Consider the following 15,893-nt stretch of genomic DNA (forward strand, 5'->3'; position numbering starts at 1 on the left):
TGTACAAAAATACTCACTCCTCCTTTCTCCAGTGTTTTCCTACAGTATCTAGCACCTAAATTATAATTTTCTAAGTGAAGATGTTCTAATTCCAGCTGTTTCATGTGATGTTCAGTAAGGCACAGTATGTGTGGAAGATTTGAATTCATGGAGCTTATTAGTTCATTTGTTTTGTTTCTCAGTCCTCTTATATTCTGATGGAATATTCTTAGTACTTTATTATTCACTGAATTTAGTAAACTGCAATTACCTTTTCCGATTTCTATTGGTTCACTAACATTATTGTCTGAAAGATTAGTTTCTTTTGCAATTTCTTTTACTTGATAAACTTTACTTGCACTCTTTACCCTAAAAAATGATTCTGAACACCCATGACTCTAATTGGTCTTTCTGAAGTGCGTAACAGATTTAATTCAATCTTCAGAAGGAGGTTTTAGTTTTTTTGACTGTGTGACCTACTTTTACATGGGTTAAGTAGGAGATTCAGTGGCAAAAATATGTTTTATATATGTACATAGCTGAAAGATTTTAATTCTGCTTTGAATGCAAGTGATATTTTATACAGACAGCATTGCAAAGTACAACACACTGTAATTATTTATTTTACGTTGTCATCCATGTAGAGCCTCCTAATAAGCTACATGTGAACACACTGATCCAAGAGAATATGTCTGCAATTGTTGTTCATGTCACAGGTGGATGAGATCATAGAAATGCTGTTACTTGTGAAAGCAAAGAACACAAAAACAAGTCGGTTGTCGGGTGGTGAGAGGAAACGCCTGTCCATTGCTCTGGAACTAATAAACAACCCTCCAGTCATATTCTTGGATGAACCAACCACGTAAGTTTCTTGCATGCCTTCTATGTGATGTATATTAATTAATGTTCAGTAACATATGCAGCAATAATTACACCAGTTAGTAGTGTCCATCCTAATTTTGAAAACACGTTTAGAGTTAATGCTTTTTTGGAACTGCTGAATGATTTAATTTAGCTTGCCGAGCTTCCACATAACCCCCATTGTCAAGGCCCTGGATTATCTTTCTGAAGGTCTGCACAGCAAGCAAGCCCTGCAGTATTGACAATGGGGAAGAAGTTCAGGTCTACCAAGAATTCTACCAATTCTCAATTTAGTTTTAATATTCAAAATTTAAATTTAAATTTAAAATAAAAAATCACAGAGATACCTGCTCTGTGCTTATATTTGCTGCAGCGGCTACCTCTTGTTTTCAGCACAACTCACACATTATTTTGTGCAGGCTCTCTGTGTGAGTGCCACTGCTTTTCTTCAATAACAAAAATATTAATATTGAGTGCAGTGTGACAGCTACTTGAAGTAGAATACGCCTAATGATGGCCGGTTGCGGCTGAAACATGTAGTGTGAAAGAAAGGGGACAAGAACTACAATAAAGTGTTGCATTTACAACGGAGTTTATATTATACATATAGAAGTGTGGAATGTAATATGATGCTTAAATATAATATAGTATCCAGTTAACTCATTGGGAATCGAACCAACGGCCTTCCTGCTTGTAATATAGTGTTTTAGGCAACTGTGCTACTGCGTGCCCTTAATACTGTGTAGTGTGTTGCAAGTCAGTCAACGTTTCGGAGGAACTCGTCGCCTCCATGTTCAGGGTTCAAGAATGAGGAAAGCAAGTGGCAAGCAGAGCAGAGCTTGCTGAAATTTCAGATTATATAGGAAACAAGAAGGAAAGGAAGACAACAAGTCAGTTCCTGTTGTCTTGCCCTTAGGACAGAATGAACCTTCAGTACCCATTGGCTGTCATGCACAACCAGCATGGTCCTTTGAGTGGCCAGTTATGTTGGTCTAGGAGAGAATGGGAGAATTGGTAAGGGTGTAATGGGCAGCCTCTGTCCTTCTCTTGGATCAGCCCTGGTTTTCATTTCCTTGCTCCTTCCAGGAGAATACTAGTATAGTGCCATGATGAGTTCCTGCCACATCATCATGTCATCTAGCGTTGTGCTGTAAGTTACTGACAGCACTCTTAAATAAACCACTAGTGAGTGAACAGAATGTATAAATTTATTACAAATCTTGTTCTTCTGCTATGAATTACATCACCAGGCGAAAATAAGTAAGTGCCCGTGGCCGTGCCCATGCCACTTCAATTTCATAACCTGCTAGTGCAGGAAATGAAAGAATAGAAGAAACATAAAGAAACTTATGCTGATAGTAAACATTGTCCTCAGGCAAAATATTTAAGAACTCTAAATTTGACAACTTTAAAAATGACATAAATATTGTATTTGAAGCCTTAAACAGATGGTTCGAAGCCAATTTACTCTCATTAAATTTTGATAAAACCCATTACATATCATTCACAACTAAAAACAACCACCAAATTGATCTGGACATCAGTTATGCCAACAAATTAATCTGTAAAGTACTTGATACAAAATTCCTTGGAATACATGTAGACAGTACACTGTCTTGGAAAATACATATTGAACAAATTATACCTAAATTAAATGCAGCTTGCTATGCGATGAGATCAATTAAGCCTTTTATGTCACAGGAAACATTGAAGATGGTTTACCATGCCTACTTTCATTCTATTATGAACTATGGATTAATATTTTGGGGGAACTCTTCACATAGTGTAATAATTTTTAAAATACAAAAGAATATAATTAGAATCATTACAGGATGTAGAAGTAGAGATTCATGTAGAGAATTATTTAAGAAATTAAAAATTCTACCGCTTCAATCGCAATACATATTATCGCTTCTCCTATTTGTTGTTTACAACAAAGATAAATTCAAATTAAATTCTGATGTCTATAACATGAATACTAGACAAAAATATAACTTCCACCTACCCTCATCAACTTTATCAGTATATCAAAAAGGAGTCTACTTTACTGGCATAAAAGTGTTCAACAATCTGCCACAAAGTATTAAAAACTTGGGCAATGATACTAAAAAGTTTAAATCAGAGTTAAAGAATTATCTACATGCTCATTCCTTCTACTCTTTAGATGAATACTTCAATGTAAATAGAGAATGATGTAAAATTAAGTTATATTAATTTTTAAGCTAAAATTGCCTGTACTTATGTATGTAACATTTTGACTTGTTCTGTATCCAAAGGTACTAACCTGCTTAGGATTTATAGAATGTAATTAAATTCAATTCAATTCAAATGGTGCATAAAATCTCTTTTCCTGCCACCTGTGAGTGACAAGTGAAAATAAAATGCTAGGGATAATTGCAGACTGTTTCAGGTGAGGTATATTGTTGCGTGATATGCCTCATGTGACATCTCCGGATACTTGGTTAACACTACAAAAGTAATGACAGAAGGAGTTACTCTTGCCACTGGTTCTGTTCCTTGTTCACAGTGGACTGGATGATCTGTCAAGTTCCCAGTGCATCTCTCTGCTGAAGATGTTGGCTCAAGGTGGCCGAACAGTCATCTGCTCAGTACACACTCCCAGTGCCAAACTGTTTGCAATGTTTGACCATGTGTATGTAGTGGCTGCAGGACAGTGTGTGTTCCAGGGTTCAGGAGCAGATATTGTGCCATTCCTGTATACTGTGGGAATTGAGTGCCCAACACATTACAATCCTGCTGACTTCGGTAAGGCAGTTTAGCAGTATAAGCATATCCTAGAATATATCTTTAGTTTATAATAATGCAATTTGAAATGACTGGAAACTAAATAAACATAGGTCTTATAAATACTCTGTCATATAGTACTCACCTGAAATCATCAGCTTAGATTGCTTGACTTGAATTATCAGTTGACAGGGAAGAAGATTTGAAGATGACCATCCTCTGACATGTAGTCTGGTAGAAGTTTGTCTCTCTCTCTCTTTTTTTTTTGGAGGAATATGTTGTCTCTATCTTCAGGATTGAAGTGTAAGTCAAGCAAGCAACCAACAGCTCTACTTGATGCCTACAGTCTTGCTTGTCACATGCTTGGGCCTATGCTTCACCCCTGAAGATGAGGACAGGACACTCTTCTGAAACATCTATGAACTTCTACTGGACTACACACCATCACATCCTGAAAGTCATACTCATCACAGTGGGGACCTCAAATCCAGTAAAATTTTAGTTAATATTATATTGTAGCATCCTGTTGCACTTTTCGCTTATTTTCAATTAGTTTTTCACAGTTACAAGTGGAACACTGTGTTCTACAAAATCTGTTAAGAGATATTCTCTTCAAATGTGTTTCACTACATGTTTCCACCAATATATTCATCATCAGGTGTTAAAATTATTGGATGAGGAAACTGATGGCTTCTTTTTCTGCATTTGAAAACAAGACACAGCACAACACAACAGGAGGGAACACAACCCGCCACCTCAAACACTCGTGCGTATCGAGGGGACTTAAGTGTTAACAATAAAAGCAACAAAGTAAAAGACAGCAGCTTCCTGCCCAATAATATTAACACCTGATGATGACCATATGAGTCAAAACGTGTAGTGATGGACTTTTAAAATGAATGTCTTTTAATAAATTTTATAGAATGTTAATGTTGCAAGTGAGACTGTAAAAAACTAGTGGACATTAAAATTTTATGTGTTTTTGTGTGTCTGATAACGTCTCTTGGTTAAATAGCTGGAAATGAACCACTTCATTAATGCAGAGCAATGATAATAGTATATGAGTTGGCCATATCTTGAGTGGTCAAATCTCTAGGGCCAGATCTATAAATCTTAAAATGTGATTTAGATTAATATGTGATGTGAAACTGTAACGTTTATATATTCTGTCATAGTTATTGAAGTATCGAGTGGTGAATATGGAGACTTCTTAGAGAAAATGGTTGCTGCGGTGGATAATGGGCATTGTTATTGTTGGTCACAACGCTACACAGGCTCAGGTTAGTTTACAGTTCTCTTAATCCTCTCACTCAGCCATGCCTCATTGCGGCTTTCCCCCCAAAATTAAAAAGATGATAAATCCAGAAGAAATGTAATGACTAGATATTACTTCTTACTGTAGATAGTTTGGGGATACCTGTGATTGCCAGTTGCAGGTGATGTCCCCACTGCTAGATGCAGTAAGTAGTTAAGGCATCCAGTGGCAGTATTGTGTTTATGACAGAAGTTTCAGTAAATTAGACAACTGGAAGAAATGCTGCAATTTAAAATGAGCTGATATGCTTCGTATTACAACATACACCTTACTCTACAGATGAGTATGTGGCATAATAACTTTTAACGTCCGTAGTACCCTGATCGGGCCAGTCATAAGTATGGTCGTCATGGCCAAAGTACCCTGATTTGGCCAGTCAGGCATTTAAACTCCGCTAGTGAAAGCACGCGCACACGCCGCTAGTAGAAGAGCATGCATATTCCTAAATATTTATTTTTAAACGTAGTAATTACCAGACAGACTTGAGTAAAAGGGTGACAAGAGAAATATAGCTAATTATAGGCCAATTTCTCTATTGACCACATTCTCAAAGGTGTTCGAAAAAATTATCTATCAAAGACTCCTGCAACATATTGAAGGTAATAATATTTTAGTAAATGAGCAATTTGGGTTTAGACCAACCACATCAACAGACAATGCATCTTACAAATTGATAAATGAAATTATGAAGGCAATGAATGAAAAAAAAGTGGTTGGGGGCATTTTTTGTGATCTGCAGAAGGCATTTGATTGCGTTAACCATGATATCCTATTAACAAAGTTAGAATTCTATGGAATAAGAGGAATATTCCTCAAACTAATGAAATCTTACTTGGAAGGTAGACACCAAAAAGTGGTCCTAGATAATAATTCCCCTGAGGCAAGTTCAAATTGGGGAGAAATAAAGCACGGTGTCCCCCAGGGTTCAATACTTGGACCATTGCTTTTCTTGCTTTATGTGAATGACTTACCAAAGATAGGTAATAATAAGGCTGAAATGGTTCTTTATGCGGATGATACTAGTATAATTGTGAAAAGTCTCAACCTAACAGATTTTACTAATTGTGCTAACAAAATTCTTCAAGATATGAAAAACTGGTTTACTACAAATTTGTTATCCCTGAATGAGGATAAAACACAGTATATGCAATTTGTAACCAAAAGAAGCTCCCTAGTAGACTTACATGTAATGTATGAGAGTAGAGAAATAGCAAATACTAGTAATGTAAAGTTTCTTGGATTGACATTAGATAGCACTTTTTCTTGGAAAAACCATATAGATGCAATTATTCCTAAATTAAGCTCAGCCTGCTTTGCAGTTAGAGCTATTAAGCCATTCCTGTCCCTCGAATCGCTTAAGTCAGTATATTTCTCATACTTCCATTCCATAATGACCTATGGATTGATATTTTGGGGGAACTGTTATTATAGTAACACAATATTTAAACTCCAAAAGAGAATTATTAGAATTATGGTAGGGATTGGAAATAGGAAATCATGTAGAGAATACTTTAAAAAACTAAATATATTACCTTTACAATCACAATATATATATTTACTTTTGATATTTGTGATTAATAACAGTGAACACTTTAAAAGAAACTCCCAGAGGCATAATAGAGACATTAGGAACAGTCTCGATATGCATTACCCACGGTCTCATCTGTCACTGTACCAAAAAGGCTTACATTATACAGGGATTAAGGTTTTTAATAGACTGCCTGCTCCTATAAAACTATTGTCAAATGATATAAAACAATTTAAAAGCGCATTGAGGGAATTTATGTATCTTTATTCCTTTTATTCACTAGAGGAATATTTTAATATAATACAATAATATACTTTATAATTTTATTTTGATTTTATATTCATAATGTTTATATTTTTGATACTATTATATTTATATCTTGATTTTAGCATACTGTGCAGAAATGTGATAAATCCATTATATGTTTTGGCTATTCTTATTTTATTGTACCTATTTTATTGTTGACAGAGCTCTGTATAGGAACTGTTTTTTCTTTTATAATTAACTTTGACATGTTCTAGATCCTGTGGCATGTTTGTCAATAATGATCTATGGACCAAATAAAAAGTGAAAGTGAAAGTGAAAGTAAAGCCATAATAGAGGAATTAAAATGATACCTAAGTGAACAACAACAGAAAAGAGTATACGTATGAGTTATGTCCAAACTCATCCATAAGCCAGTACTTTTATTGCAGATTCTGCAGATTAATGTGTTAAAAATATGTAGTAAAATTAGATGTCCATACCCTTTTTGTTGTTATCTGCTTGATGTGTATATAGGTTGAAATGAAATTGCAGTACTCGATTTCACTATGAACGCACAGAAAACAGATCGCACTCTGTATCTCAGCCACAATGCAACTGTCTGTTCACACCCATAGAAGGGGCAGTAATCTCTTGCAGCTACAACGGAAGGTCTTAGCACTGAAGAAGCGACCCCTCTAGCTTTTTCTTGAATAGCCAAGCTTTCATTCTTCTGTCTTTAGTCAAAAGATTCGAAAATCCGAAGAGTGTAAGCAGTGCTAGCAGAAGACCAGACGATTTTATTGCTTCCATCTGTTTTATGACATCAGGGACTGCTAAAATTTGTCAAGTGTTACAAGCAGAACTGATTTTGTAATGCAGAACGACTCTGTGAAGATACAGGAAACCATTTTTGCAGTATGCATCAAAATTGAAAGAAAAAAATTGAAAATAGTGTATAATTCTTTGTATAAAAATTTGCAAATCTTATGTTATAATATGCAACACTATGTTCTTTACTGATACAAACAAAGTTAATTCCATCCATTTATCATAAAAATTGTGTTAGATACAGCATTTTTAAACACAATGCTTAAAATTGTTTAATCTCCGGCCAGCTCAAGCTTACCGCCATTTCAAAAGTCCGGCGTTTAAACGTTAATTAACATAAAATAAGTGTTAAGTAGTCTGGGCTCATGAATTTTATTTATATTGTGGCATGTAGACATGGTGCTATGCAGTGACTGCAAAATAAGCAGCTGTACAGCAGAGATTGCTAGGTAACAGCTCCACAAACAAGTATGTTTCCACAGCAATGAGAGCATACAGCAATAATGGAAGAGACCTTCTATGCGTGGTCAGTTCTGACATATTATAGTTAGGACCAGTTAGGAGTTGAAGTTAGTTACAGGACTGCTGGGGTTCAATCATTGTGAGTTGTTGCTGTTAGAAGCTGGTAGCTGAGGCCGGGGACAGTTTGGAAACTCAGAGTAAGGGGAACCAAGCAATGGCAGTGAAGACATGACTGTGGATTAGATGAAGGAGTATGAAGTGGACAGGCCGTGTAGCTTGTGTTGGAAAAGATGAGAAACATATACAAAACATATCAAGGGAATCTTAAGGGAAGGGGCAGCTTGCAATATACAGCCATACATCGGAGAATATTATTGTATTAACATGAACATAGACATAGGGTATGAGTGAGTGGAATGGCATTGGCTGGTTCAGGGTAGGTCCTGTGGTTAAATCTGTTGAAGATGATAGTGAATGTGTATATTGTACACCTCTGGGTACCCTGAAGATGGAGGCAACATATTCTTCCAAGATATAGCGTCCCCCCTACCAGACTTCACAATGTTACAACACAGAGGAACACAATATAAACCTTTAATGTCATGAGAACTTCAAATCTTATGTAATAATCAGTCTTTCAGATTCCATGAAATTAAGAAGTTTCTTGACAAACCTGACCATCTGCCAGCTTTTTAAGAAGCATCCTGTTGTGTTAATATAACTTTTATTTATTCCCTGATCCTGCTGCAGTGAAATTTCTAGATAGCTGGTAATGAATGCACACTTGGAAAACATCTCACTGTACAGAAACTTCCAGGAGGAAAGGTCAGTATTTTAGGAGCTCATAGTATCGGCCATCATTCTAAGCAAAAAAGTGTATATATATATATATATATATATATATATGTGTCTTATTCCGAACGGTTTCCGAGATGGGGCTATTTCACTGTGCAGTATACTGTACAGACGAACAACAATCCGTGTCCTGACACAAGTTGCAAAGTGCATTGGTGTTGACAGTGGAATTTTCGAAAATGTATTATACTAGGTAAACTGTACCAACTTCGTCACTTGAACAGTAAATGCTGGTATTAGAAACAGTACATAATATCTCTTTCTTATCAACAGTTTTGTAGAACTGTACGGAAAAACAGCATTTTCTCAGAAACCGTTTAGAATAGGACACATTGATGGGCTGACCTTTTCTGCTAGATTGCTGTGATTATTGTGGGATTGGCTAGGTTAGGTAACTCAAGTGGTAAAGTTTTGACTGTGTGGAAGGTCCCGTTAACAGGACAATACGGCAGTCATGCACCATGTGGCAAAATTCACTTTGATGATAAAAGAAAGTGCCTTTATTATAATTGACCAATTTATACTCTTTAATGTTAATTACTTAAGTCACAGAAATGATAGGGCGTAATGGTGGTCAATTTCTAGCTCACTTCAATTTAACCCATATGTAGATAGTAATGTGTTGGAAAAAAATTTCTAGAATCACCAAATGCATCAGTTGATTTATGAAGTTGCAACAGAAATCCCCTGAGATGACTTGTACATATGATGCTTTAGCCCTCCAAGAAGGGGTGTCAGATGCTAACACAGGTTTCTCATTTCCAGCTGGCTGAATTCAGAATTCCTCACCCTTATATCAAATGTGTGCATTCGTATTGGTTAAAAATAATGAAGTCATGTCATCGTAACTAATTCGTTTCCATGTATAGAAGCAAGCCATCAACCACAGGACCTACTCTGAGCAGCGGGACCACTCTGGACCTTATATATGGTGATGGAGATTGCCTTGTGTTCAGATTTCTGGCTCCAAACCCCACACAATTCTTGCATGCTTCGAGACCAATTAACAAATCCGAATCTAATCCAACAGTTAAATATGCTTATAATCCTAGGCAGCTACACAAGATTATATGATTCATCAGACATTCTTACAGTGGCATGTATTCAAGGATGTGACTCTGTACTATGGTAAATAGGTATCAGCCATTTTGGAGGAACCTGCTGCTTCTATGTTCAGGGCAGAAGACTGATCCTGAGGTTGTATGTAGCAGGTCACTCAAAAACGTTGATATCTACCAAACTGCAGGGCTTTACACCCCAGAAGACTGTGTTTTGAAGACTAATAGCATTCTCTTATTTTCCAGCAAGTCACTGTAAAATAGAGGCAAATGATCCCACAGAAGATGATCATAAATTAGATTTCAGCAGTTCATGTTGGCAGCAGATCAGAACATTAACATGTCGGATGCTACTTCAGATGTACAGGGATAGGGTGAGTCATGTCATTACTGAACACTTCTGAGTTTCATTTGGAAGGTGCCTAGTTCAGCTCTCAGGTTGCACAGAACTGTCAGGAACTTTATATCTCAAATTCCCACTAACATGCTGGAATGATTTAGGTTAACCTTTAATGTCCGAAGTGCCCCGATCAGGCCAGTGATGAATAAGGTCATCATGGCCAAAGTACCCCATTTTGGCCAGTCAGGCATTTAAACTCTTCTAATGGAAGTGTGTGCACAGGCCACTATTAGAAGCACATGCATAGTTCTAAATATTTATTTTTAGACGTAGTAATTACCACACAGACTTGAGTAAAATCACAATAGAAGAATTAAAATGATACCTAAACGAAGAAGAACAACAAATGGTATGCGTATGAGTTATGCCCGAACTCATCCATGAGCCAGTACTTCTATTGCAGATTCTGCAGATTAATGCATTAAAATATATAGTAAAATTCGATGTACATACCTTCTTTTTTTTTTGTTATCTGTTTGATGTGTATATAGGCTGAAATGAAACTGCAGTATTGTATTTCATTGTGAACGCACAGAAAACAGATCGCACTCTGTATCTCAGCCACGATGCAACTGTCTATTCTGGACCCTAGAAAGGGCAATTATCTCTTGCAGCTACTACGGAAGGTCTTAGCACTGAAGAAGCGACCCCTCTAGCTTTTTCTTGAATAGCCAAGCTTTCATTCTTCTGTCTTTAGTCAAAAGATTCGAAAATCCGAAGAGTGTAAGCAGTGCTAGCAGAAGGCCAAATGATTTTATTGCTTCCATCTGTTTTATGACATCAGGGACTGCTAAAATATGTCAACTGTTACAAGCAGAACTGATTTTATAATGCAGAACGACTCTGTGAAGATACAGGAAACCATTTTTGCAGTATGCATCAAAATTGAAAGAAAAAATTGAAAATAGTGTATAACTCTTTGTATAAAAATTTGCAAATCTTATGTTATAATATGCAACACTATGTTCTTTACTGATACAAACAAAGTTAATTCCATCCATTTATCATAAAAATTGTGTTAGATACAGCATTTTTAAACACAATGCTTAAAGTTGTTTAAGCACCCTAACAGGAACGGACATTTAAATGCAAAGTAGCAACAGGCATTTAAATAAACTCCGGCCAGCTCAAGCTTACCACTATTTCAAAAGTCCGACATTTAAAGGTTAACAGACTTTTGGAGTACTCAGTATTTTCATCTCTGTCTCATAGCTTCATCCAGACTTTCTCTGTTTCTGATTATTTTCTTTTCCTTCCAGTTCATCTCTAGCCGTTTCATGTATACATTTTGTTATATAATCACAATTCTCCTTTACGTTTTGGAAATGTTCTTTTTCAAACCTATTTTCAAGTCTTTGTTCATAAAGATGTATTTTACTTTCGCTGTAAATTGTTATATTTCATGTCCCTTGTTGTCAGCTGACCAGAGAGATGAAAGCTTCTATTTATATTGCTAATGCAAGGCAAACAAATGTTTTTCTCACTGCAGATTGATCTCTCCCACAAATTGCTATCCTGTATTCCTGAACATTCTGTATTTCAATTTTTGACTCCTTGTTTGTTATTGCGTGATCTATAATCAGTTTCAGGTTTTGCCTCTGTTATACCCATGTATATTTATGTTTATTCATATGTTCAAAGAGTTCAGTCCAAGTCCAAGTTTTGGGAGTATTCTGCGATTCGTCTCTGTCAATTACCACACGCTTTTCTTTGGCTCAAGTTCCCCTCTTCCAGGTCATCATTTCTCCTCCCTGTTCTTCCATTTAAATCTCTCACAGTTATTATCAACTCTCTCTTTCCACCCACCCATACAATAACTTCATTTAATTTTTCATGAAATTTGTTCTTTATTAAAGTGTTCTTATCTTCATTGGAAGCATCTATTCCTAAAATTATTATTTTGTATCCATATGCCGCCATATTCGTGAGCAAGAATATTTAATCTGTTAATTCCCACTTAGTTCTATACTCCCTCAATTTCTTGTTTACAGTGACAGAGATTCTTCCTTTTTACTCTTTCATATTATCCCAGACCACTAAAGAAATATGTAAGAACTCTTCTAGTTTTACATTTTTTTCTTTCTATTGCTACTATGAACATTCCATGTGCCATATTTCAGTATCCTCTTCCACAGTCACAGTGTTGTTATATGTTGGCTCCTTGGCCATTGTTGACTTTCATGAGTGCTAGTGCTGGATAGCTGACCCAGTGCCTCAACCCACAACATCGAGGACAAGAGACAGAATTTTGGGGTGTTTAAGCCTTAGACTGATGGCATCCACAAGGCTGGGGGAGCCTGGTTTATCCATTGTACTCATAGGTTATTTCTAGCTTGCTCTTGCCTCTAACCAAATACCAGCAAAACTTGTTGTTATGATCTGGTATTTAGGTACTTAACCTTCCTACAACTACAAGGTTATAACTTGCACAGGGGCTATAAATTGTAGCTATTAGTGACAGAATTAGTAAATAAAATACAGACAAACAAACAAACATACAAACAAACAGATAACTTTGAGGAGTGGGAATTACATGAAAGGCATTTTGAGTGATTTAAATTTATATAATTTTAATGATTTTCAGAGCTGTGGCACAATTATAAAATTGCCTCTGCCTTTGCAAACATATGAGGTCTCAGCTGTAAACACCTAAAGCCTGAAAGCCAGAAAGTAATAACACTGTTGCAAAAGAGACTGTTTAGCACAAGCGGAAAGTTAGGTAAGGTAGTAATTTTAATAACGATACAAACTTAACCTCCTTTTTATAGCTGGGCTTTGCACTATTGGAACAGTGCCTTCACACAGGGTTCGGCTAGCCAGGCCTTGCATTTCTTCAATACAGTTGTGCCATATAAGAGTTAAACTCTGGCCAGCATGTAATGAAAATGTATAATTTGCATATTTTGGAAGGGGTATGTTGAGAAGAGGGGCACACGGTAGCATAGTTCATGGAGGCACTATGCTACAAGCCAGAATGTCGCAGGTTCAAGTACCAATGAGGTGGATTTTTTCAATTTACCTAGTCCTTCCAGCCGCACTATGGCCCAAGGGTCAACTCAGCCTCTAACAGAAATGAGTACCAGGAATCTTCCTTGGGGCTGGGGAATGTGGGAACCTCGACGTCTCACAACTGTATGGGCCTTCATGGCCTGTTAGAGGGATAGCTTTTTTTATGTTAAGAAGAGGATTTATGTTTTCTGTAATAATAAGGGTTTTAAAATCCATAATTTCTCCACAGATGAATGTAAGCTATACTTACAGAATAAGTTAGGAGTCGGGATATCTCTCTGTATAAAGGATACAGCTTGATGACTGGTAAACTGGGGTTTGTGTCCCAGTGGGGTTAGAAATTTTTCTATTCTTCACAACGTCTAGACCAGTTTGGGGGCCTACTGAGCCTGCTAGTAAATGGATACCAGGCTTCTTTCCTCCAAGGTGGAGGGTGGTAAATTTGTCAGGACATGAAAGCTGACCGCTTATCTCTATTTAAGGTTAAAAGTTACATTAAAGGTGCCTCTGCTTTCCTTGGAGCAAAGTGGCCATTGTTCAAAGTTGATCAGTTTCCTCTCTCTAGTGATGAAGTTAAAAATGCATGGAGCATGCAGTGCATTCCACTTCCCCATATGTCTTCATGGCATGTTTCTTAAACACAGAGAAAACTTTACCTTGTTACATTTTACTGAATGTAAATTCTAAGTACAAATCTTTGCTTCCTTTCCAGAGTTATTTGTACCTTCAAGGGCTGATGTACTTATTCCTAATATTTATTATTGGAAGCTTATATTATAACATGGGCTTTGATGGGGCAAAGCAACTGTACAACTTTGGTTTCTGCTACACCTGTATCATCGTGTTTCTGTACCTGCCAATGCTTCCAGTCCTTCTGCATTGTAAGTACTGTGTTAAGGTATTCATTTGCTTTTCCTGTATCCCCTGTAGCTGCAGTGAAGGAACACGAAAAACATCATGTAGTACACGCGGGGGGAGAGATTCTTATTGCATTTCCTCTGCCTTGTGGATCTTTTCCTGTGCTGTAATGCTCTGCATTACAGATGTTCAGGTTATGGCGTTTTGCCCTTACAAGAAAGATAACCATAACCATATGTGCATACATCATTGATGCAACAAGATCTGTGGCTTGCTACTGGTTAGTCCATATTCCTGCATTAGTGACCTTGGGGCATTGGGCTCTAGCATATTTCCTTTTCCCATCTTATTTTGAACTCTGCACTGTATTACCCTTAGTGAAGATCAGTATTAGAGTTAATTTTACCGACCACACAACACGTTTTATTTACTGTCACACTACATGTTTTGACCTCAAGAGGTCATCCTCAGGTGTACGAACACAGTTGCACAACCACACACAATCACATTAGTTTTTCCACTTATTTTGATCCTGTATCCTGTTCAGGTCCACGCTCAATAATATGTGTCAAGTTCTTCTTATAAAATATAAGTTAAAAATACAAATGTTAAAAGTTAAAATTTAAAATTTAAAATTTAGTTCACTGTAACTAGTTATATTATTACCACTTGGTTAAAAAGTTAAAAGTAAAAAGTTGGTTAAAAAGATATTATTGAGCGTGGACCTGAACAGGATACAGGATCAAAATAAGTGGAAAAACGAATGTGATTGCGTGTGATTGTGCAACTGTGTTCGTACACCTGAGGATGACCTCTTGAGGTCGAAACATATAGTGTGACAGTAAATAAAAATCGTGTTGTGTGGTCAGTAAAATTAACTCTAATATTGATTAAATACACAACAGGATGCAAGAAACAATTAAACTTAGTGAAGATGTTTGGAAAAGGTCATCTAATTCAAGCACAAGTAATAGTATTTAATTTATTTTTGCATATGTACTATTAGTTCTGATGGATGAAATATGTGTTTTTACTACAACTGTGAACCAAACAATTTTGACAGGAAAGCATCTTCACTTATAACATGGGAGCCAATTGAGAAATATGGTTTATATTGTGACAAGTAGGAATTTGTAGGAAATGAACTGACAAACACGTTTTTACAGAGATGCAGTTCATGGACACAAACAATCACTGGGTGTTTAACAAACATGTCCATTAATATGAAAATGAAAAGGTGTAGACTTGTGGAAACCAGACTGTTGCTGCAGAATCAACAAAGGTTTACACAGCAACAAATAAGCGCACAATAATAGAGGAACTGTTGGAGGTAGTGATCCCAGGGTGAACATGTGAGAACGCTCAGGACAGTTCACTAGTTGAGTTGGGTTGAGTGTTCAACTGTGGAGTGTTGTTGAAGAATCACCATCACTGAGATCTGTTTTTAGGAAACAACTTGTGAAAACTTTGCAGAGGAATAGCCATTGTTGAGACCTGTTACCAAGCAACAACTAGTGAAAGCTTACTTGGAAGACTTGGTGTGGAAATCAGTAATACTGTTACAGTTATTTGTAGTTATGACCTTTGAGTGGTCAGTAAATCCAATCATCGAACCCCAAACCCATTATTATTGGTCATGGAACCCTGGACACATGACAGTATGGACACTTTTTCAAGAACAGCTCCCTTCTATAGTGCCAGGACATGTTTGCATCGCATTCACACCTGCCCCACCACATTGTATGTTCA

At 36.6% G+C, this 15,893-nt stretch overlaps 1 protein-coding gene across 4 annotated transcripts in view; it reads left to right on the plus strand.

Annotated features, from left to right (window-relative positions):
* LOC111862679 (ATP-binding cassette sub-family G member 1) overlaps nucleotides 1-15,893 on the plus strand; it is a 122,147-nt gene that overhangs the window by 99,931 nt on the left and 6,323 nt on the right. For all 4 annotated transcript variants that reach the window (XM_023848240.2, XM_023848239.2, XM_023848237.2 and 1 more), the window contains 5 exons: nucleotides 696-841; nucleotides 3,368-3,606; nucleotides 4,761-4,865; nucleotides 10,124-10,251; nucleotides 13,999-14,167. In XM_023848240.2, coding sequence (XP_023704008.1) covers nucleotides 696-841; nucleotides 3,368-3,606; nucleotides 4,761-4,865; nucleotides 10,124-10,251; nucleotides 13,999-14,167 — 787 coding nt within the window. The remainder of the gene's footprint in view (nucleotides 1-695; nucleotides 842-3,367; nucleotides 3,607-4,760; nucleotides 4,866-10,123; nucleotides 10,252-13,998; nucleotides 14,168-15,893) is intronic.

Source organism: Cryptotermes secundus, unplaced genomic scaffold (genome assembly GCF_002891405.2).
Source record: "Cryptotermes secundus unplaced genomic scaffold, Csec_1.0 scaffold5, whole genome shotgun sequence".
Taxonomy (NCBI): Eukaryota; Metazoa; Arthropoda; class Insecta; order Blattodea; family Kalotermitidae; genus Cryptotermes; species Cryptotermes secundus.